The 23,324-nt window shown below is 37.2% G+C and overlaps 1 protein-coding gene across 1 annotated transcript in view; it reads right to left on the bottom strand.

Moving 5' to 3' along the window:
* Positions 1 to 22,541, bottom strand: part of LOC120482823 (CUGBP Elav-like family member 5) — a 228,848-nt gene extending 206,307 nt beyond the window's left edge. Inside the window, exons 1-2 of the mRNA XM_039677477.2 lie at positions 22,034 to 22,541; positions 2,437 to 2,519 (exon numbers count right to left, since the gene is read on the bottom strand). Of these exons, the coding sequence (XP_039533411.2) occupies positions 2,437 to 2,519; positions 22,034 to 22,418 (468 nt within the window). The 5' untranslated portion in view covers positions 22,419 to 22,541. The remainder of the gene's footprint in view (positions 1 to 2,436; positions 2,520 to 22,033) is intronic.
* Positions 22,542 to 23,324: the final 783 nt, after the last annotated feature.

The raw sequence follows: 23,324 nt of genomic DNA, 5'->3' as shown, positions 1-23,324 counted from the left end.
CACACACACACACATGCCAGTGAGTGACTGCTGTTTCTTGTTTCTAAACCAGTTCAGGTGTCACATGACTGACTGTTATTCCACTGACACCCCGTCTGCTCCTGAAATAGTCTCTCCAGCCTAAAATTACGCTCCACTGCTCTCTTTTACAGTGACCCCACTCCAAACACATACACAGAAACACACACACCTCCAAGTAAAAGTAGCTCATTCCTTTTTCAGACACCCGCTTCTATAAATGGGCTCCATGCAGACTCATTCAGGGTTCACACACATCTTAATCTGAAAATGCTGACCAGTATCATCCTAATTCACAGTGCAAGACGTCCCATTAAGACCAGCTTGTTTGCTTGGAAATCTCAGGAAACCTGTCAAGAACATGTCCATCATATAACTCTCATTATTTTAATGTGAAAAAGTATTTATACTAGGGCTGTGCAAAAGATTAATTGCGATTAATCACACACAAAATAAAAGTTTGTTTTTTCATAATATATTTGTGTGTGCTGTGTTTTTTTTAATTATAATTATTTTGTATAAATACACACACATGCATGCATGTATTTAAGAAAATGTGTTATTCATATATAAAATATTTATATATAATGTAAATTATATATATATATATATATATATATATATATATATATATTAAATATATACATGCATGCATATGTATTTATATATACAAAATAATTATACACTGGACACGCACATATATTATGTAAACACAAACTTTTATTTTGGATGTGATTAATCGCAATTAATCTTTTTACAGCCCTAATATATACTTATAATAATAGTAATATAATAATATAATATATATATATATATATATATATATATATAGATAGATATAGATATATAGATATCTAGAGAGATGCACATTAATATTTGCACTAAATTACTTAATTATAATATAAAAATCTTGTTTAAAAAAAATTCTCACAATATTCTCACAATTTACACTGACAAAATTAACTAATATATATATATATATATATATATAAGAAAATGTCAACAGACTTGATATAACCACCAGTTTATCAGCTAATTTGGCACTATATATATATATATATATATATATACACACACACATATATATATATATATATATATATATATATATATATATATATATATATTAGGGCTGTGCAAAAATTAATTGCGATTAATCGCATCCAAAATAAAAGTCTGTGTTTACATAATATATTTGTGTGTGCTGTATATAATTATTTTGTATATATAAATACACACACATGCATGTATATATTTAAGAAAATGTGTTATTCATATATAAAATATTTATATTTATACAATATAGATTATGTTTTTATAAATATATACAGAATTTAAGCGCAAATAATTCTTAAATATATACATGCATGCATAGGTATTTATATATACAAAATAATTATATTCAGCACACACAAATATATTATGTAAACACAGACTTTTATTTTGGATGCGATTAATCGCAATTAACTTTTGCACAGCCCTAATATATATATATATATATATATATATATATATATATATATGTATTTATTTTTTGGTTGGTAAAATGCAACCTTGTTCTTAACAGGTTTCGTGAGATTCATTGTGTGTGTGTGTGTGTGTGTGTGTGTGTGTGTGTGTGTGTGTGCATAAATCCGGAAGTGCATGTATTTATATTATGCTTTTCTGCATTAATGTGTTCGAGCCAACAAAGGTTAATGTTCATGACCTCTCCATAAATCTACTGGCGCTCTTTTCCACCGTTGTGGTTTCCGGCAGCTGGCCCACGGCAGCGATAGACCCCACGGGAGCCAATGAATGTGCAGCCACATGTCTGATCGTGACAGCCGAACATGTGTACATGTGCTCGCATGAGAGCCAGACACACTCTATAGCTCACCTCTGATTAACACACACTACATTCCCCATGGATCTCACGTCACCTAAATGAACAGCTCCATTCACACACACACACGGGAAAGAGAAATCTCAAACTCAACTGCAGACAACAGTGAGGTTGTGAAAAAAGTTTGGTATCTCAGCTGTATCTTCTCTGCTATCATTCACTCAATGTTAAATTAGCAGGAGAACTTAATGGAAACGCAGGTGAAATGTTCATACAACATATTTTGTTAGCTGGGAAGAGCCTTAGACTAAAATATTGGACACTAGTTTTCAATCAAATGTTACTTTATTAAGCAAATTCCAATTCCTTTTCAGAAATTGACTTCTGTTGTGTGCAAAATAACCTGAACATGCCAATTTGTGTATATTCCTGTTAATTTGGGAGTACACATATAATATTGTTTACATGTTGTAAATATATCCGAAGAACACAGAAGTTGTTTCAGATTTGCATTCAACGGTTAGACCATGTCTGCCTAAAATAGATGAAACAACAACAAAACATTAGATCAAAAAAGATTAAAAGAGACTTACCCCTGGTAGAGTCTTCTGTTCATGCAATGCATTCTGGGCTTTGATGGCTGATTCACGAGCGCAGTACGTGAGGAACGCACAGCCTGCAGAAATGAGACGAGAATCAGATCTGAACTGCACACACTGACACAAAGAACACACACTCTTACACCAAAGCTGCCATTTATCACAAAGGCTCTCTGCACAGGAAAACAGTTGTAAACTAGATTTTTGCATGTTCTGAAGAAAACATGAGTGATGTTTGCCTGTGCAAAACTTGCTAGGGTTTTCTGGGTGGTTGCCAGGGCGTTGCTAAGCTGTTTTGTGTATTCTTGACATGTTGCTAAGGATTTCTATACACTCTAAGAAAAAAGGTACAAAAGCAGTCACTGGGGCTGTAACTTTTCAAAAGGGAAAACTTTTGTCCATTTTAGGTGCTATTATGAACATTTTAGGTGCTAATATGGACATTTAGGTGCTAATATGTACATTTTAGGTGCTAATATGTATATTTTAGGTGCTGATACTGTATGTACATTTTAGGTGCTAATATATACATTTTACGTGCTAATATGAACATGTAGGTGCTAATATGTACATTTTAGGTGCTAATATGGACATTTAGGTGCTATTATGTGCATTTTAGTTGCTAATATGGACATTTAGGTGCTAATATGGACATTTTAGGTGCTAATATGGACATTTAGGTGCTAATATGGACATTTTAGGTGCTAATATGGACATTTAGGTACTAATATGCATTTTAGGAGCTAATATGTACATTATAGGTGCTATTATGTACATTTTACAGTCCCTCCAGAAAAACGCGATTATGCGATCGCTGAATTCAATGCAAAATCAGCCAAAGTCCGCATATTTATGCAGGGGCCGCATTTTTTCAAATACGCCGCACTTTCGCCGCATAAATTGCCGATTTCCGTGCAAAATATGCGGGGTTTGCATAATTTCATAATCCTCGCATTTTCGTTGCAAAAAAAGTCACATGTATCGTAGCAGAAAGTTGAAAAAAGTTGCGTTTGCTTCACACAAGAGCAGCCATTTCCCCCTGTTTCCATGGGAACGTTATGAAGTGACGCAATTACGCGAAGCCAGACAGACTCACGGAGGCGATCGACATCTCACAAATCGAACTCGTATAACTGTCTGTCACACGTTCTACCGTCACAACGTTACTTAATAAACAACATAAGATAAAAGAAGTAGCATCAAACAGAAATTACCCGCACACATGGGGTGTTTGAGGCGGACATATAACACTGCAGAGAGTTTAACAGGGAGCGCGCAGCTCTTAAAGGGGCCACACCTTATTTACACTCTTACAGTCTGAAATTAAACAAGATGAGAAATTAAATATTCCCAGCACTTTCTATGATGTAGTATGCTTGCTTATCAAAGGAAGTAATAAGAAATGACTCTTACATTAACAGGATGTTGGGGGAATCACTTTTTTTCTCTTTTTTATCAAACCGCAATTTTACAAGTTCCCTCAATTTTTGCAAATTCCTGCAATTTCATCGCATAAAATTGCATAAATATCCCGCATATTCCATCGCATTTTTAAAGAAAACGGACCGCATAATCAATCAATTTTTGCCCTCAACAATCACAAAAAAAAAAAACTCCACGTTTTTCTGGAAGGACTGAATACTAGTACGGTAAATGTTAAATATAAATCGCACATTTTTTCACAAATTTTTGGAAATTACCACCACAAAATCAGTCAATTTGTTCGCAAAAATCACAAAAAAAAAAATCGTGAAATCCTGGAGGGACTGATTTTAGGTGTTAATATGGACATTTAAGTGCTAATATGTATATTTTTGGTGCTAATATGTACATTTAGGTGCTATTATGTGCATTTTTGGTGCTAATATGTGCATTTTAGGTGCTAATATGGACATTTAGGTGCTAATATGTACATTTTAGGTGCTAATATGTACATTTAGATGCTAATATGGACATTTTAGGTGCTAATATGGACATTTAGGTACTAATATGTATTTTAGGAGCTAATATGTACATTATAGGTGCTATTATGTACATTTTAGGTGTTAATATGGACATTTAAGTGCTAATATGTATATTTTTGGTGCTAATATGTACATTTAGGTGCTATTATGTGCATTTTTGGTGCTGCTAATATGTACCATTAAGGTGCCAATATGCACCCTTTAGGTACTTTTGAAAAGGTACAGCCCCAGTGACAGCTTTTGTACCTTTTTTTTTCTGAGAGTGATCATGATTACTATTGCTTGTCTTTATTAGCGATCAGAATATTACTCCTTTTGACTTGAGCCACCTATGGGTGATGTTTGACTTAGAATTCACAATCTATTACGTTTATTCATTTAGCAGCTGCTTTTATCCAAAGCGACTTACAAATGAAAGTCATCACAAGCAATTTGTCATAAGGGCCAATAACAAATTTTCAGATGGCGAAGCACCGCTAATTGGGCAGAGTGATTAGCTCGCAGCACCTGAGAAGCCCCGTGGTGAGGAGCAGAGAGTTCGCTCACAGTTTTGCGCTAATCACTCCGCCCAAGCAGCAGTGCTTCGCCTTCTGAGAATATGGTTCCCAGTATGTATACGGTTAAAAGATGGCTCTGTCTCATACAGATATGACCATGTCATTTGTTCACACTGTGACTATACAAATCACAACATATAAATAGGAAAATGATGGCGTTATTTTGTCACATATTGGGAGCAGTAGCAGTATGCTAGCTGAAGCCATTTACTTCCAGTCTTTGTGCTAAGCTAGGCTAGCGGTGCGTGCGTCAGATAGAGTTACAGCACGCACGGAGATGAAAAGGGTATGTATGGACTTATCTAACTCTGGGGGATACGGTGAATAAGCTAAAGTCCCAAAAAGTTGGCGTGTTCCTTTAAAGTATAAACTAGATTTCGAACTGGGTTACAGTGTTTTTGACCTTGTAACCTCAGCTTAGCGTCTCTGCTCCCAAAATATCCACTAGCGAATCCTGTCAATCGCTGTGATCAGACATCAGTCATTCTGTGTTCATATTCTCTCTCTCTCTCTCTCTCTCTTAGGGTTTTGTCAGGCGTTTAATATCTATAACCTTTTGGGGTTCTCATCATGGGATGATTTTATGGATTTAGTTTTGATTAATTAATTTGTTTTGATTCATTTGACACATTAAAGTATTAAGTCGTCATTTAAAGTTGACATTTTATGCCCCTTTCACAAGATGTAATATAAATCCATGGTGTCCCGAGAAAGTGTCTATGCAATTTCAACTCAAAACACCGCAGATCATTTATTATAGCTTGTCAAAGTTGCCCCTTTTTGGGAGTGAGCAATAACGCTCCGTTTTTTGTGTGTCCCCTTAATTTAATTGGGCGTTTCTGAAAGAATACATTTATTCATCTGTTTCAGGGGGATTTCTATTGAAAATAAAATTAATCCACTGTTCTTTTGTCTCATCTGAGTCTGGGACTCCAATTAGTGTTGTGCGCTCGTCTGTGCAGCAAATACAGAACAGTTTTCATGCTTTGCTCAAACTTTTGCCATTGTAATTGAACCGATTGGCTATGAGCTACGTACAGGCGGATTTGATAGACATTCGTAGCACCCAATATACAGCTCTGGGCATTCGTAAACCACGCCTCAGATACGAGAAAATGAACATGTGGTTCCCAGACCACGTCTCAATCTCAAGGAGACAGTGGTGGAATGCAAGTACCAATACTTCGTTACTTTACTTAAGTACATTTTTCACGTATCTTTACTTTACTTAAGTAAAATAAATAGTGCCTACTTTTTACTTTTACTTCGTTACATTTTGCAGCAATTATTCTACTTTCTACTCCACTACATTTCTACAACTTCTGTTACATTTTCATTACATTTTCAGATCAGTTTTTCCCCTGCCAACACGTAATCTGACCGTCCGTTCGTTGCACGTTTGTCTCACCAGTGACGTTTGGTTGCCATAGATACAGTATATCAACCCGGTCACACTAAATGCGTCTCGCACACAGTGTTTATCGTGCAATTTATACGTGAAAATTTGTTTTTACGTGCATAGGAAACCATAGATATGAATATAAAGGTTAGATGTGTCGTCCGCGCTGCTGGCCAATGGAGGTCGACGTCAGCACCTGGCGGCCATCTTGTCACAGGCAGCTCGCTCACTGGTAACATTGTTTTGATGGTGCATGTACTATTTAAATCACCGTAACTTGCTCAATTTTTTACCGATTTTCAAACGGTCTGGTTTGTTATAAACGGCAGAGATGTAGCTATGATACTGCATGAATAATAAGTGTATAAATAAATAATCATCCAGAATTATAGCCACGTTAATAACGTTTGTAAGAAACCAAACCGTTTGTAAATCCGTCAAGATTTCAACGAGATAAAAGTATTTCTTACATCAGATACCACAGAGCCCGCCAGAAAGCCTGTCTGTGACAAGATGGCCGCCGGTGATGACGATAAATACTCCGCCGTGACAGATCTAGCTTTTATATAGATATCTATGTAGGAAACGCACTTTGTGTAATATACGTTTGGTTAGGATTATGGCAAGCCAAGAGGTTCAGAATAACACCATAAATTAATCGCGTTTACTGCCAAACATAGTTATTAACATATAGTAAGGATAAGCATGATGTGTAGCCATATTGCCTAATTGCAAGCTTGTTTCAGAAATGGTGACAACAATTTTTTTTCCATCACTATTGAACATAATTATAGGAGTATTAGGTTGAATGAGTTATAATTAAATGTTTTATTAATCATTAGAAAATAGACATTAAGAGAACAAATTGTTATGCAAGTACTTTTACTTTTAATACTTAAAGTACATTTAAAATCTGGTACTTTTTACCTAAGTATGGTTGTCATTGTGTTACTTCTACTTTTACTAAAGTATATTTATCTGGATATTTGTACTTTTACTTAAGTAATGAGATTCAGTACTTCCTCCACCACTGCAATGATACGCGTTCTGACGTTAACCGGGCTAGGTGGCAGTGTTGGGAAAGTTTACTTTCTACACGATCTAGTTCAAAGTTCAAATATTTTGCCTATCAATCAACTTAAAAGGGAGATTTTCAATATTAAACCCTAAAAAAATCAGTACTCAGCCTTGTAAGTTAGCTTTGTGCTAATCAAAAAGTGCAAAAAATAATGTTAAAAAGCTCAAAATTAATTAAACCGATGTTAAGAGACTCATACTTTTCTATTCAGCCTCTTTTACAATTCTTCACATTCCCATTCAGCCTTTCCCGAACATTAAGACATGAATAAATTCATTATATTGTAAATTAAAACTATTGCACTGCCCCTTGGAGTCGGCTCTCGGAGATCAGAGAAAGGAATGGAAAGGAATAATAAAGCAGTTCGTGATCTGGAGCGGCCCAGCCTTTTCGCGTTCCCGTCCAGCTCCAGTAGAATTGGTTTGTAATGATTTCAGTTACAGGAGCAGTAGCCTATAGCGTAAGCTGTAAACCTTAATTAAACCAGTCACATTCAGATGGACCCAAACCAACCCTCCGAGCGAAGCCACGTGTCCGGAGAGAGCAGACCACCTCATGTAGAACTAATCACACACACACACACTGTAACAGCTCTCATGTGTCCGCTCTCCATTCAAAAAGAATATCATGCTAATACATGAACACTGGCACTGCATGAAGACAGCAAACAAACAAACAAACATCATATAAACTAACAGAATCTCATTAGCAGCTCACTCATGCCAGAACAAATTAGGAAGGTTATACAGCTAGTTTTAAAAGACACTATAAATTATTTTCACATGTCATGCACACTTTCCATCCCTGCACTGACAGCATTACCTGTTGAAACAGGAAGCGGTAACACTTTAAGATCCCATTTTAAAGCATAAACTAATTAATGAGCAATACATTTGTTGCAGTATTTAGTCATCTTTGTTAATGTTTATTAATAACGATAGCTCAGGTCCAATAAATAATATTAACAGAATAGATAAAAAATGTTGTGATTTAAATAATGCATTACTAAATATTGAGATTAACTACACTAAAAATAATTACTCTTTAAACTAACTTAATAAAATTATGGACAGTGGTTCCACACAATAAAATTATTCTGAATCTATGTAAGCTCCTTGTGTCTTATCTATGACCCTTAGAGTCATGACTCGAAAAAAGATTTGTTTATTTTGATGAACAGGAGAGTCACGAACGCTCAACGCAGAACAGAGCAAGGCGACCATTTGAGCTTATAAAACTTGAACCTCTTTATTTATTTTTGAAATGAGCGATCGTTTCGCTTGATATGACCCTTATTCATCGTCTAAAGCCCTTTGAAGCTGCACTGAAACTCTCATTTGGGCCTTGAACCGTTTGGTTCCCATTGAAGTCCATTATATGGAGAAAATCCTGGAACGTTTTCATCAAAAACCTTAATTTCTTTTCGACTGAAGAAAGAAAGACATGGATATCTTGGATGATATGGGGGTGAGTAAATTATCAGCAAAGTTTTTTTTTTTTAAAGTGAACTACTCCTTTAATGCAACACAAATCATTCATGCAAGCCAACACAAACGTATTAGGTAAACTTTAATTTGACACATTTAAGCAGATTGAACACAATCAAATTAAGTTTGGACAAAATGTATAGCAATTGTGTTGCTTAAGCTAATTTGAACAATATATTTTTTTTTTCATTGCAATATATTTAAAGCATTCCAGAAAAGACTTTCCAAAGTACTAACAGAAATGAAAAACTTTGCCTTTAGATTAACTTTATATTTTTTTTTTCCGAGGCCATGGAGAAAATATAAGGCCACTTTGCCACCTTCTTCACAAACCATCCTCATCCAATATGTTGGAAATCGTCACATCCGGATTTTTTTGAATCGCGAAATTAAAAATCGCTTGATAATTGAGTATAGTGGAAAATTATACAGGTTAAGTTAATTAAACACAATACAATGTTTTGGTGGTAAAACAGATATATGTGTGTTTCTTGAACAAAAATATTTGGGTAAAAAGAACAGTGCCACAAAACCAAATGGTTTAGTAGAAGTATCTATAAAGTCAACAAATGAAGAGTATTGCAAAGTATTCAATAATCTAAATAACACTTGACAACTTTTACCAATGCCAAAACGTTCATTATATCAATGTAATTCCAAAGAAAACATAATAATGCAATAATTTGCTCTATAGCATGTAATGGATTACATCAGTGAAATTTCTGCCACATTGTTTAAAGGGGTGAAGAACTGAGAAAAGTTTTCCTTGAGCTTTTGACATCTAAGAGGTCATCATATTATAAGAATATCAGAAACTATAAGAGTTTCAGAACTGAAAACGTCCTTGTTAGTCCAATAAAAGCTTTTTTTGACACCAGCCTCAGCAAACGACTCGTTTTTCAAAGAGGTGAACTATGACGTCAAAGAGGATAAAACACCACCCCCGCAGAAGAAGATCGACGCCTACTTCAACACGGCCGGTTTAGCCCCGCCCACCGATTCGTGCATTACACGCATAGCTAAATAACATAGATCCCTACCTTGTGATGACAAACCGGATCGAGCTATACCGAGCAATACAAAATATTGTGCAGCGCCTGGTTGTGGAGGAAGACAGTCGCTGCATGAGCCATTTTACAACATTGGACGTTTTGGAAGCAATTTCCCCCAAGTGCATCGACAGGTGAGTTGAAACTCATTATAATATGCAAAACTATTATCCACTCACAGCAGTGGGCGTTTACTTCCAAGTCTTCAGTGTGAGACGCCCATAAAAACCCAGTGTTTTTGAGCTAGGCTAAAACTAGGGTAGAAAATAGCCTATTTTCTTATACACTCTCAGAAAAAAAGGTACAAAAGCTGTCACTGGGGCTGTACCTTTTCAAAAGGTACACTTTTATCCATTTTAGGTGCTAATATGTGCATTTTAAGTGTTAATATGTGAAGAGTTCAGATGCAAAAGCCTCTAAATGCCATTTGAAATTGTCTTCTTTAATGATGATTTTTATCAAACTTGTATATTTAAGTTCAGTAATTTCACTTAAATAACAATTAATAGGTAATTATCATTGCCATTTAAGTGAAATCACTGAACTTAAATATACAAGCTTGATAAAAATGATCATTCTAGAAGAAAATTTCAAATGGCATTTAGAGGCTTTTGCATCTGAACTTTTCATGTACATTTTAGGTGCTAATAAGTACATTTTAGGTGCTAATATGTCCATTTCAGGTCCTAATATGTCAATTTTAGGTGTTAGTATGTCCATTTTAGGTGTTAATATGTACATTTAGGTACTACTATGTCCGTTTTAGGTGTTAAAATGTACATTTCAGGTTCTAATATGTCCATTTCAGGTCCTAATATGTCAATTTTAGGTGTTAGTATGTCCATTTTAGGAGTTAATATGTACATTTAGGTACTACTATGTCCGTTTTAGGTGTTAATATGTCCATTTCAGGTGCTAATGTACATTTTAGGTGTTAATATGTACATTTTAGGTGTTAATATGTACCACTAAGGTACCGATATGCAGCCTTTGGGTACTAAAGTGTACCTTTTTTTGAAAAGGTACAGCCCCAGTGACAGCTTTTGTACCTTTTTTTTCTGAGAGTGTAGATTTTTGAATGCAAAAACCAAGTGAACGTCATAAGTTGACTTTAGACAACAATATAATAAAATTTAAAAGGCCAGTTCATGACCTCTTTAATGTTTTCAAAGGCTCTCATTGAACCATTACAAGTTTCAGACGGAAATGTCGTGTTACTAAGATAGCAAATGGCATTTAATGTTAATGTAAAGTGTTAATGGTGATGTAAAACAAGCAAACAAAGCTGTGATTCGGTACATTCGGGACGGCGCTTTCACAAAGAACACAGCGTTTGGCTTTATACACCAGAGAATTACACGCTGGCTAATTTGAGATAGAGAAAGAAAATTGGATTCAGGCAGTGTTATTCTGTGCATGTGGTATCTGTGTTGTATCAAGCTCGGATCAATACGTTCTGGGAGCAGAAAATGATAGCTATCTCCTTATCATTTTCCATTAAAATCCCCCTTTTGATAACATTTCATCACAGGCTGGTGGGAAGGGAGAAAGAAGGAAAGAAAATGATAGGGAGATAGAGAGTAAGAGAGAGGTTTTTGTAGCCCCATAAAAACTTTATCTCCTCTGTTTGCCCCCAAACGCTCCAAAAGCAGGCCGCGCTGGATTATAGTCTATAAATTATATTAAAATCTCTCCGTTGTAGTAATTTCACTCCCCCCTCAAATAAATCTCGGCCCCAGCAAACACAAAGCGCAGGATGCCAAAGAGATTTTGGACGGCGTTAAATACAGCCACAGAGGTTATTTCTGAATTAAACTACTCTATTGGCAATTATTCATGTGTGTTTTAACTCAGCTGTACTTCATTACATCCGAACGACTTGGGCGTAAAACAGCTTTAGGGCTGGAATAAATTTAGTTGAGTGTTTTAGAGATTGTATTCTGGTTTGTGTCCATGCAAAACATATACGTTTTATCAACAGCCCATCGTAATCCACATATCTAATTGGCAATGAAGTGATCTGAAGAATCATGCAGAATGCACAATTTTTACCGTATATCATTCAACACATTAACAACTGCATCTCATTACTCATCTGAAGCATAATGGACTGTCCACACACAGAGATCATAAAACACCTACAGTTTTTACACACACGTTAAAAAGGCAATGAAATGCAATTATGTTTGACTTTCTAACCCTCCATTACCCTTACATTAAATAGCCATTACATTATATGGCTTTATCTTTACAGTATATGTAGCTTGTCTGTCCAAAAGTGTAATCATCAGTCGATTTCTGCCTTAAGGGCCTTTCTACGCTGCGATTTAACAAACATACTGTGCATACATTTACTAGAAAGTCATGCTTTTTCAATTAGCATTGGTTGCCGAAAGATTTCTAACTTCTGTTTTGTGAAAACGGATAAACATCACCTGATATTTCTGATCTATTGCTAAAAAAGTTTGACTTTGACTTTGAAGCTCAGCCGATTATTGCCAGACAATTTGCATGATGTGTCATCGTGTCATCAAAACAAGATAAAAGATGAACTGTGTGCATATCTGGATACAACTTTATGATAATTTCAAATGCACAATCATCATATTATATAGCAATTATCATTCTGTACACATTAAATATTCAATGCAATTTACTCAATGCACTATCTGTGATTTTCATGTGAAGATCATGAGAAAGCATCAATACATTGACTGTCACATTAATCTGAATCCTCATCCATGAAGAAAAACGATAACACTTTATTTTACGACACTGCGTAAGTAAACCGAAATTAAGAGGTGCGTTTCTATAATTATAGTGTACTTCCGTGTAAGTTTTGGGTAATAAAGGGGTAACAAGCAGATATACAAGCAAATTATTTGTAATGTAATTATTTGAAAGCCTACCTATTAATATAAAATTTATATAAAATTGTCATCACATTTCTGGCAAAATATGTTCTTGTGCAATTTTACAGGGTAATTTTGACATCTGTGGGTTGAAAATTTAATATAGCTGTATGTAAACACAGTATGATAAAAAAAAATGAATTTATTGCAGGGCTGTGCAAAAATTAATTGCGATTAATCGCATCCAAAATAAAGGTCTGTGTTTACATAATATATTTGTGTGTGCTGTATATTGTTTTGTATATATAAATACACACACATGCATGTATATATTTCAGAAAAGGTGTTATTCATATATAAAATATTTATATTTACATAATATAGATTATGTATTTATTTATATATACAGAATTTAAGCGCAAATAATTCTTAAATATATACATGCATGCATAGGTATTTATATACACAAAATAATTATATACAGCACACACAAATATATTATGTAAACACAGACTTTTATTTTGGATGCGATTAATCGCAATTAATTTTTGCACAGCCCTAATTTATTGTCTTTTCTTACAAGATTACTTAATGTTAAGTCAACCCACAGATGCCAAAATTAAATGTAAAATTGCACAAGCACATTTTCTGCCAAAAATGTGATGATGACTTTTATATACAACAGACGTACAATTTTTGCCTGGAATATATTAACTGAATAGGTAGGCTTTAAAATAATTACATACATTATAAAAAATTCGCTTGTATATCTGCTTGTTACCCCTTGATTACCCAAAACTTAACATATTGTTCCTTTATACCTACACTGAAGTACATTATAGCTAATTACAGAAACGTACACTGTAATTTCGGTTTACTTACGCAGTTGTTTTGTGGTCGTAAAATAAAGTGTCACCAAAAAACCGAATGCTCACAAGCACTAAAAAAGACCTTAACCTCTGCCTGAAAGAGCTCAACATGTAAGGTTACCATAATAAGAGAGAAAAGATTACTCTTAAAAATTAAGGATAAAGACTGTATTCTCTACAAACCTTTTATCTTTAGAAAACCCTCTACTGGAGCTTTAAAACATGCAGCCCCAAAACCTTTAACGATCTGAAATCAAGAACTTTTTTAACCATATAGCAACTCAAGAACCCTATACAGCTACAAACGGTTCTTGATGGGTTCGATATTGAACCAATCAGCCACTGAATAAACATCGTTTTTAACGATGTACTTCAGATTTTGAAGATGAAATGAAACATTGTAAAATTATTAAACACATGCAGATAGAGAGAGCTCGAATCTCGACTTACCATTAGCCCTAATATCCCTATAACATCCAATCTGACATCATGCTAGACAGTTATTACCTCAATGTTTCACCTTGCATTGAGTGCGGACGTTAGTTTGAATAACAAGCGTTTGCGCACCAACTCGGACGGCACAATCCAGCCATTTATTGACAAGCTTGATTAACCGTGTGCATGTGAGCGCAGGTCAAAGGATTCCTGTAAACATGCTGCGGGTGATGATTAATGCTTGCCGCTGAGGCGGTTTGTCTATAACCCATGATGCACCCACACAAATACATATCCACTCTCTTCTGAAAACTAGCTGATTTCAATGGGCACGTAAGGATGCTCGTCCATTTCCGGTTGTTGAGATTAAAGCGGAGGGAAACCGAGGAAAGCGGGATTATGGCAGAGTCTTCAAAATTTACTGTCCTCCAGTCTTTGAAATGAAACGTACACGTTTAGATGTAATTTTATATATAGTTATATTTATTTAATATAATTTTAAAAAGAAGCATAAACACAACCAGGGGTGTCTGTTTTATCTGTTTTTGTGACTAACGTTTCTTTAGTATAACCATGCAGTATAAAATTCAATATAAATTCTCGGTATTGCATTGGACTCTACGATCGGCGGAAGTTATCGAGCATCCCTAATGCTTCAACGGAAATACCGCCGTGCATAGAGCCCATTGAGTTCACTGTGATCGTGCTGCTGAGCTGCTGAGTGTAAAAATACATAGAACAAGCAAACATTGGGGAAAACGGTCTCTTTTTAAATACACTGGACTATTTTTATTGTCTGCCATCTTGGATTGTGTCATAGCATTGAAGAGTGCATGTGAGGCTGCCTTTAAATTTGATATCTTAGATGGCAGAACAATCATGCCTAACAATTTAAAGCATCATGGAAAGTAAAACGCACTATTTGTAACAGCAATTGCATCGTGCCGATGATAACTCGAAGCGACAGTGAAGCGACGGACAGTGCCCTTGTTACACCGTTTTAAAAGTTTCTAATCTTGTTTTGGAGTCTCTTACAATAATTTAAAAAAAAAAACTTTAATTTTCTCATAAATTACATTGCAAAAAAATTGCACATCCTTTCTCGAAGAGTCTGAAAATTATTTTTTTTCGAAGATTCGCTCTCTCTAAACCCCACTTTTTTGAAAGCCTACTTTGCTCTGATTGGTCAGATGGCCCAGTCTGTTGTGATTGGTTTACCCTGCTCTGATTGGTTAGATGGCCCAGTCTGTTGTGATTGGTTTACCCTGCTCTGATTGGTCAGATGGCCCAGTCTGTTGTGATTGGTTTACCCTGCTCTGATTGGTTAGATGACCCAGTCTGTTGTGATTGGTCTACTCTGCTCTGATTGGTTAGATGGCCCAGTCTGTTGTGATTGGTTTACCCTGCTCTGATTGGTTAGATGGCCCAGTCTGTTGTGATTGGTTTACCCTGCTCTGATTGGTTAGATGGCCCAGTCTGTTGTGATTGGTTTACCCTGCTCTGATTGGTTAGATGGCCCAGTCTGTTGTGATTGGTTTACCCTGCTCTGATTGGTCAGATGGATGGCCCAGTCTGTTGTGATTGGTTTACCCTGCTCTGATTGGTCAGATGGCCCAGTCTGTTGTGATTGTTTACCCTGCTCTGATTGGTTAGATGGCCCAGTCTGTTGTGATTGGTTTACCCTGCTCTGATTGGTCAGATGGCCCAGTCTGTTGTGATTGGTTTACCCTGCTCTGATTGGTCAGATGGCCCAGTCTGTTGTGATTGGTTTACTCTGCTCTGATTGGTCAGATGGTCCAGTCTGTTGAGATTGGTTTACCCTGCTCTGATTGGTCAGATGGCCCAGTCTGTTGAGATTGGTTTACCCTGCTCTGATTGGTCAGATGGCCCAGTCTGTTGTGATTGGTTTACCCTGCTCTGATTGGTCAGATGGCCCAGTCTGTTGTGATTGGTTTACCCTGCTCTGATTGGTTAGATGGCCCAATCTGTAGTGATTGGTTAACCCTGCTCTGATTGGTCAGATGGCCAGTCTGTTGTGATTGGTTTACCCTGCTCTGATTGGTCATATGGCCCAGTCTGTTGAGATTGGTTTACCCTGCTCTGATTGGTCAGATGGCCCAGTCTGTTGAGATTGGTTTACCCTGCTCTGATTGGTCAGATGGCCCAGTCTGTTGTGATTGGTTTACCCTGCTCTGATTGGTCAGATGGCCCAGTCTGTTGTGATTGGTTTACCCTGCTCTGATTGGTCAGATGGCCCAGTCTGTTGTGATTGGTTTACCCTGCTCTGATTGGTCAGATGGCCAGTCTGTTGAGATTGGTTAACCCTGCTCTGATTGGTCAGATAGCCCAGTCTGTTGTGATTGGTTAACCCTGCTCTGATTGGTCATGTGGCCCAGTCTGTTGTGATTGGTTTACCCTGCTCTGATTGGTCAGATGGCCCAGTCTGTTGTGATTGGTTTACCCTGCTCTGATTGGTCAGATGGCCCAGTCTGTTGAGATTGGTCAACCCTGCTCTGATTGGTCAGATAGCCCAGTCTGTTGTGATTGGTTAACCCTGCTCTGATTGGTCATGTGGCCCAGTCTGTTGTGATTGGTTTACCCTGCTCTGATTGGTCAGATGGCCAGTCTGTTGAGATTGGTTACCCTGCTCTGATTGGTCAGATAGCCCAGTCTATTGCGATTGGTTACCCTGCTCTGATTGGTCAGATAGCCCAGTCTGTTGTGATTGGTTTTTACCCTGCTCTGATTGGTCATATGGCTCAGTGTGCAGATTCGTGCAGGAAGAGAGACTGGAATTACTAACAACTCGTTTAAGCAGTTAATAATCAATTGGTTATTTTAAGAGACAATAACTTTATTTGTCATGCACTTTTATGTTTAAAACTTTGTCAGACCTTTAACATTCACAAACAGCTATATTACGCACTGCATGAAAGGTGATATTCTAAAAAGCATAATAAAAACCCCTGCAAGTTCGCTTTTTTTTTTTCATTTTGATAATCCGTTAAACTCATATGCCACAACATGAAAGAAAATATCTGTCGCAGCTTCAAAACCAGCCTAAAGACGGTAGCTTTCTACACAAGCTGACTAGTATGGTCTGTTTTGCTGGTTTTCAGGCACTTGTCAGCTATTCGGGGTGGATACCTGGTAAACAAGCATAAACCAGTTAAGGCCAGTGAAGCTAACTTAGGCTATGTTTTCAAAAGTGTTGTGAAAAAGAGTAATTGAAATGTGCGTCTAACGCTGTTTTCCATTGATTTCACCCTCAGCCTATTGTCTTGCACACTCATAAACCACATTTCATAGCAGTAATTTAATGTCAATGTAAATGATAATCTAACACCACTGTACTAATAACGTCCCACTGAGACAGCAGACAACAGAGAGAGAGTGTGTGTGTGTGTGTGTGTGACAGGCCTCCTACGCTGATTCATCCTCCCTCTCGCACCCTCCTATGGGCATAAACCATTATTCATTTGTGCGGTGTGTGTGTGAGTGTGTGTGAGCATGTGTGTGCCTCTGAGCGTGACAGAAAGAGGGAATATTTCGAGCAGAAGAAGGGAGGGGGCGCGGATACTCACAGAGGAGTATGTTGCTTTAAATGGGTTTTCAAGTTCAATTAATATGAGGCTTTTAATGAATTAGAAGACTAAGTTTTCTTTCACTAATAAAATGAAATAATCACAGAAAACCTGGGAAAAATCTGTTTAAAATGCACATGACATGAATTATATCCCTCTAGCACTGCTCTCAAATCAAATTGGAGCTTCAGTCAAGTGAGATGACCTGCGTAAAACTAGAGAGATCGAGGAATATTTTCAGTACTATTACTAACACTATTCTAAGCATTACAAAAAGTACAGGAATATATATTTTACATATAATACAATATATGAAGAGTTCAGATGCAAAAGCCTCTAAGTGCCATTTGAAATTTTCTTCTAGAATGATCATTTTTATCAAGCTTGTATATTTAAGTTCAGTGATTTCCCTTAAATGGCAATGAAGACCTATTAATTGTCATTTAAGTGAAATTACTGAACTTAAATATGCAAACTTGATAAAAACGATCATTTATCCACAAGTTTCCGAGGGGCGCTCCAGTAAAAAATAAAGTGGGTGAAACTTCCGGTGACGCGGCGGAAGTAGCATTCCAATGGTATTTTGTGTGTTAGTTAGCGAAGAGGCTAGCTGTTTTTCGGAGAATTATTTTACTATTTAAAGATGCAAATCTTTATGAGAGATGTCGTTACGGAGCTCAGGGACAATATGTGCTGTTCGCGGTTGTATGTATAACTGGACTAAACTAATTCAGTGGCTTAAACGTGATTGTTTTGAATATAAGCTGAAAACGAGTGATCATGCCAGAGCCCGTCTCTGATCCTGCCAACGACTGTAACGTTAGTTTCCATCACCTCCCAAAAGACGACGAATCTTCCTGTGTACATTTTTTTTTAAATTCTTTATATTTTATAAACTCTATCAGCATGTGATTGGCTGTTCGCTACTGATGTTACACCTAAACTCAGGATCAAAGCCTGTGTTGACAGAATACCAAATGTGCCAGTAATGTATTCAAGTAGCACATTCATTTATAATTTTGAATAAACTCCAAAGCACAATGACTAAGTGTGTATTTTTTTATTTGAATTGTTTGTCAGCTCGCACAACTGTCTGTCACGATGCCTTGATGAGTATTGATAATTAATAATGTTATTATAATACTCCCAATCAACGACTGCGGAGGGTAAAGGTAGTGTTATTTCACCCTTTTGAATTTCGTTGAGGTTGTGTTCCCACATCGTTAGCTAGTTTGGATCGCTATAACTTGAATGACTGTCAACTGTTGAATGAACGAGTCAAGTTGTCAAGTCAAGTCGCGCTTTGTTTACTTCCAACCGGAAGTCGCGCCCACTTTTGACGCAAGGCCTCATGGGGCGTAGGAAACTTGTGGATAGAAGAAAATTTCAAATGGCACTTAGAGGCTTTTGCATCTGAACTCTTCATATATTCTATGGAAGCTTGTTTCCGCATGGGGGGAAAAAAACTTTAAAAGATAGGCTAATTGGGACTTTTTATTTCACAATTCTGACTTTCTCTCGAAATTGCGAGATAAAAACTTGCATTTGCGAGTTATAAATTGCAGGATATAAACTCACAATTATACAATAACTCACAATCTCACAACTCACGAGATGTAAACTTGCAATTGCGAGAAAAAAGTCAGATCTGTGCGATAAAACTCGCAATTATACCCTTTTTAATTTTTATTCAGTGGTAAAAACAAGCTTCCATAATATTCAGTATCGATCCCTACATTAAAAAAAAATGACATCTCTTTAATATTTCATTTGTTTTTCCAAGACAGTGATGTTAAATGCAAAATTAGACATTTTATCCTGAAAAAACACCCCAAAAATCTCAGATGTGCCTCTTCTAGAATTTCAGAAGATATCTCAAAAATGCCAGAGACTTCAATATGAACTCAAACCTTTCATCTGATTTGCTCGCCACATTTATTTTATAGCTCTTTACTCTTACTGTAAGGAAACCATTGACTCTTTTGTCCCTAGATTTGACTATTTGCAATTTGGTGCTTTGACTGAGTATAACATAGACCTCCGAACAATTGAATTCTTTATCTTCTGGCTTACACTCTTAAACTTGGCAACTCTAGTCATTTCTTGGCTGATTTTCACTTTTGTTGTCGCATGTTTTTTCATCGACGTATATTTTCACAACACTGTCATAAAAAAAAAAAAAACTCACTTGCGACTCCTCCCGCTTTCTATCGCTGCTCATGTGCATTTGGTATTATCGGAGCCGGCCAACTCTATCGTGTCAACACATTCTCATCCCAAAAAGTTATATAACTGACTTTTTGGGACGTCTTTTGACCATACGTCAATATTCGCCTTTTTAGGGCCCCCTTAAACGTCGCTAGATGGCGATCCCGGGCCGTCATACAACTGACGCTTTACCTTTAATGTCAGTTAGGTGACGGGTTAGGTTTAGGGTTAGGTTTAGGTCTGGGGAAGAGTTAGGATCCCATAACCTCATCTACCGACGTTTAAGGGGGCCCTAAAAAGGCGGATGTTGACGTATGGTCAAATGACGTCCCAAAACGTCAGTTATATGACTTTTTGGGGTGAGACTGCGCTGATCGTGTGGAGCTATGTCTCCCGAGTGGGTAATACATCATACATCAGAGAATTATGTCATAAAGCAGTTCGTGATTCTCGCTCGTTCTCGCTTCTCACGAGACTTCTGTTTCCAACTTAACGGGATTTTAGTCGCGATATTGCAAGGTTTGTTTTCCACCTGGGAATGCTGGGATGAGCAAGGAACGTCATCATTCTCTCCAGAACAGGTTATTAAACCATCCAAATGATTTCTAAACGATTTCATTAAGGTGAACTAGTTGCCAAGTGCCCTTTAAATATAAAGATGCTTTATTGCCATTGATGGTTCTATGAAGAAACATCCATGAAATCACTAAAGGTTCTTTATAGTGAAAAGGGGGTTCTTTAGATCATTAAAATGTTCTTCACACTAAAGGAAAAACTGTTATTAGAACTGTTCACTGAAAGGTTCACCTTTATTTTTAAGAATGCACCTTTAAAACAACCATTACATGACAAACCACCTACTTAGCATCATGCCCTAATTCCTCTTGCCGCATTAATTTGGATGAGACTTTGTTTGGGAATATGGGAAAAAATAATGCATGCATGCTCAAATGCCAAACAAAGGAGCATAGAACATTTGCGGGTTTTCTTTGAAGGCATAAATTAACGTGCAATGCGAGGTTCACGTTTTGCCGTGAACGAGAAACATCACACCGAATGTTTCATTTCACATGGCACGCTGGGAGCTCTTAGTATGCATGATCTGCGCGCAAAGAGGGACTGCCCTACTTCTGCAAGCACACACAAAAATATGAGATGATACACAAGTGGGAGTGACCACAGTGCATCCAGCATCCTTTTTATTGTCATGACACAGTACACAGGGTGAACACAAGCAGAAAAACACCATACTCTAAAAGAGAAATCTGTCAAGACAAGAGGAGTCTGAATGACATCTGATCTGACAGCATGCATTGATGGAAATCAGTCCCAGTCAATCTGACGTGCATAAGGAATGAGCGGACTTGCAAAAGAACAAATTCAATGCTTCAATGCATTTTAAGTAAACAACCATGTTTTACTATTGCATATGCTGGGCAGGGTGAACCAGCACAAAAACACAACGCATCATGAGAAATAGCATGTTACTCTAAAAAGAGTGGCAGAGAGAGGTTTGAATGACATCTGACAGCATGCTTTGATGAAAATCAGTTGCAATTGTACTAATACTGTGAGGGAGGAAAATGTGACTTGGAAGATGTGTGCGTGATGAATAAATGTACAATTTTCTTTGAAAATGGGATTTTCTTTGAATTTGAAAGTGAGCTTTAGATTCGAATAGAATAACATCTAACAGCAGTTGCAATTCGACTGTGCATAAGAAAGAACAACGAGTTAAAATGTAAACACACAGCGTGTAAATAACAAATGTGCATGCAACTGCGAACGCATATGTTTTCTATCACACATGGGTGGGCAAATACGAAATCACAATGCATCAGTGCACTGGATGAAAAATAGTCTGTTAGTTTTAAAAAAAGGTTTGAATTCTATTAACGCACGCTGTCAGATGTCAATCATTTGCAATCGTAGAGAATGCGCTCTGCGCGTAAATAATAAATATGCGCAACAGAAGAACATTTACAGTTTACAAGTAAGCAGCGTACAACAATTAGGAGGAGGAAACACATATTTCCCTATAAAGCATAAAAAAAGGTTATCCGTGTGGCCGAAGCCCTCAACACGTAGCCTATTCAAAAGCATCATTACCTTTGTGCATGCCGGTGTAGCGGTCCTTGAGGACAGTCAGTTCGTGGATCTTTCCAAACTGTTCGAAAAGAGGCTTCAGGTCCTTCTCCTCCAGGTTGCGCGGGATCTGTCCTATAAAGAGCTTGATGGCATCCTGGTCTTTCATGGTGCCGTTGTCGGGGTGGATGGAGATGGGCTCTGAGCCGTTCATGGGCTTGGGGAAGGTGATGTGCGCGTACTGGGGCTGGTGCGGGTGCGGGAACAGGAGCAGTGGTGCCGCTGCCTGGCTCGGTACCGCCCCCGGTCCGGTGAGGAGCAGGCTGGCGTGGGCAGGCTGAGGATGAGGATGCTGAGGATGCTGCTGCTGCTGCTGCCTCCTCGCTTCAGTCTGGGTGAATCTAGCCATTCTGCGCGCGGCGGAGAGCGCGATAATAATAACAACATACACACGCACGCACACGCGCCGGGAGAGAGTACGCGCTCAGCTGGAAACGAGACGCTCGCTTTCTATTCGAAACATGTCAAGCTCACCCCCCACACCTGGAGGAGGAGGAGGAGATGAGAGCAGAGCGCGGCCACGACTCACATGCGCGGCCCCGTAGCGCCATCTGCCGACGATTAGTCAACTGCACAGACAGAAGGATAGATTTACAATTACATCTAATCGTTTAGAAAACGCTTTTACCCTTCCATTGTCAATTTATATTTTATTTTATTATGATGATTTTTTTTTTTTCAATTTTGATTTAGTGATTCAAAGTGTAATTTTTTTTTATTCTCTCTGTCTGGTGTGTGTGTGTGTGTGGGGGGGTGCTGTTTGTGTAGTTTTATTTTATGTATAACAATCTTTCTGTAAACATTTTTGAGATTTGGATATGTTTTGTGTTGTATAAAAAACTGCTACAAATAAAATTATAAAAAAAAGAAGAAAAAAAAAGAAAACGCTTTTACCCAAAGCGATGACAACAGTGTACAAGCGCCGTAATAAGTCTCAGTTCATTGCACAGTAGTCTGCACAAAGCAAGTTTTTTTTTTTTTTTTTTACACAGGAAAACAAATAAAAATAGAATAGTATAGAATACTGTAGAATAGAAAAGATAAGTGCTATTAATTGGTCAGGATAGATAGACAGACAGACAGACAGACAGACAGACAGACAGACAGACAGATAGATAGATAGATAGATAGATAGATAGATAGATAGATAGATAGATAGATAGATAGATAGATAGATAGATAGATAGATAGATAGATAGATAGATAGATAGATCTACATATATGATTTTAGATACACACACACACACATAGGCTA

This window comes from Pimephales promelas, chromosome 5 (assembly GCF_988280905.1).
Source record: "Pimephales promelas chromosome 5, fPimPro1.hap1.1, whole genome shotgun sequence".
In the NCBI taxonomy this organism is placed as follows: Eukaryota; Metazoa; Chordata; class Actinopteri; order Cypriniformes; family Leuciscidae; genus Pimephales; species Pimephales promelas.
This window is presented reverse-complemented; position numbering and strand designations above follow the sequence as displayed.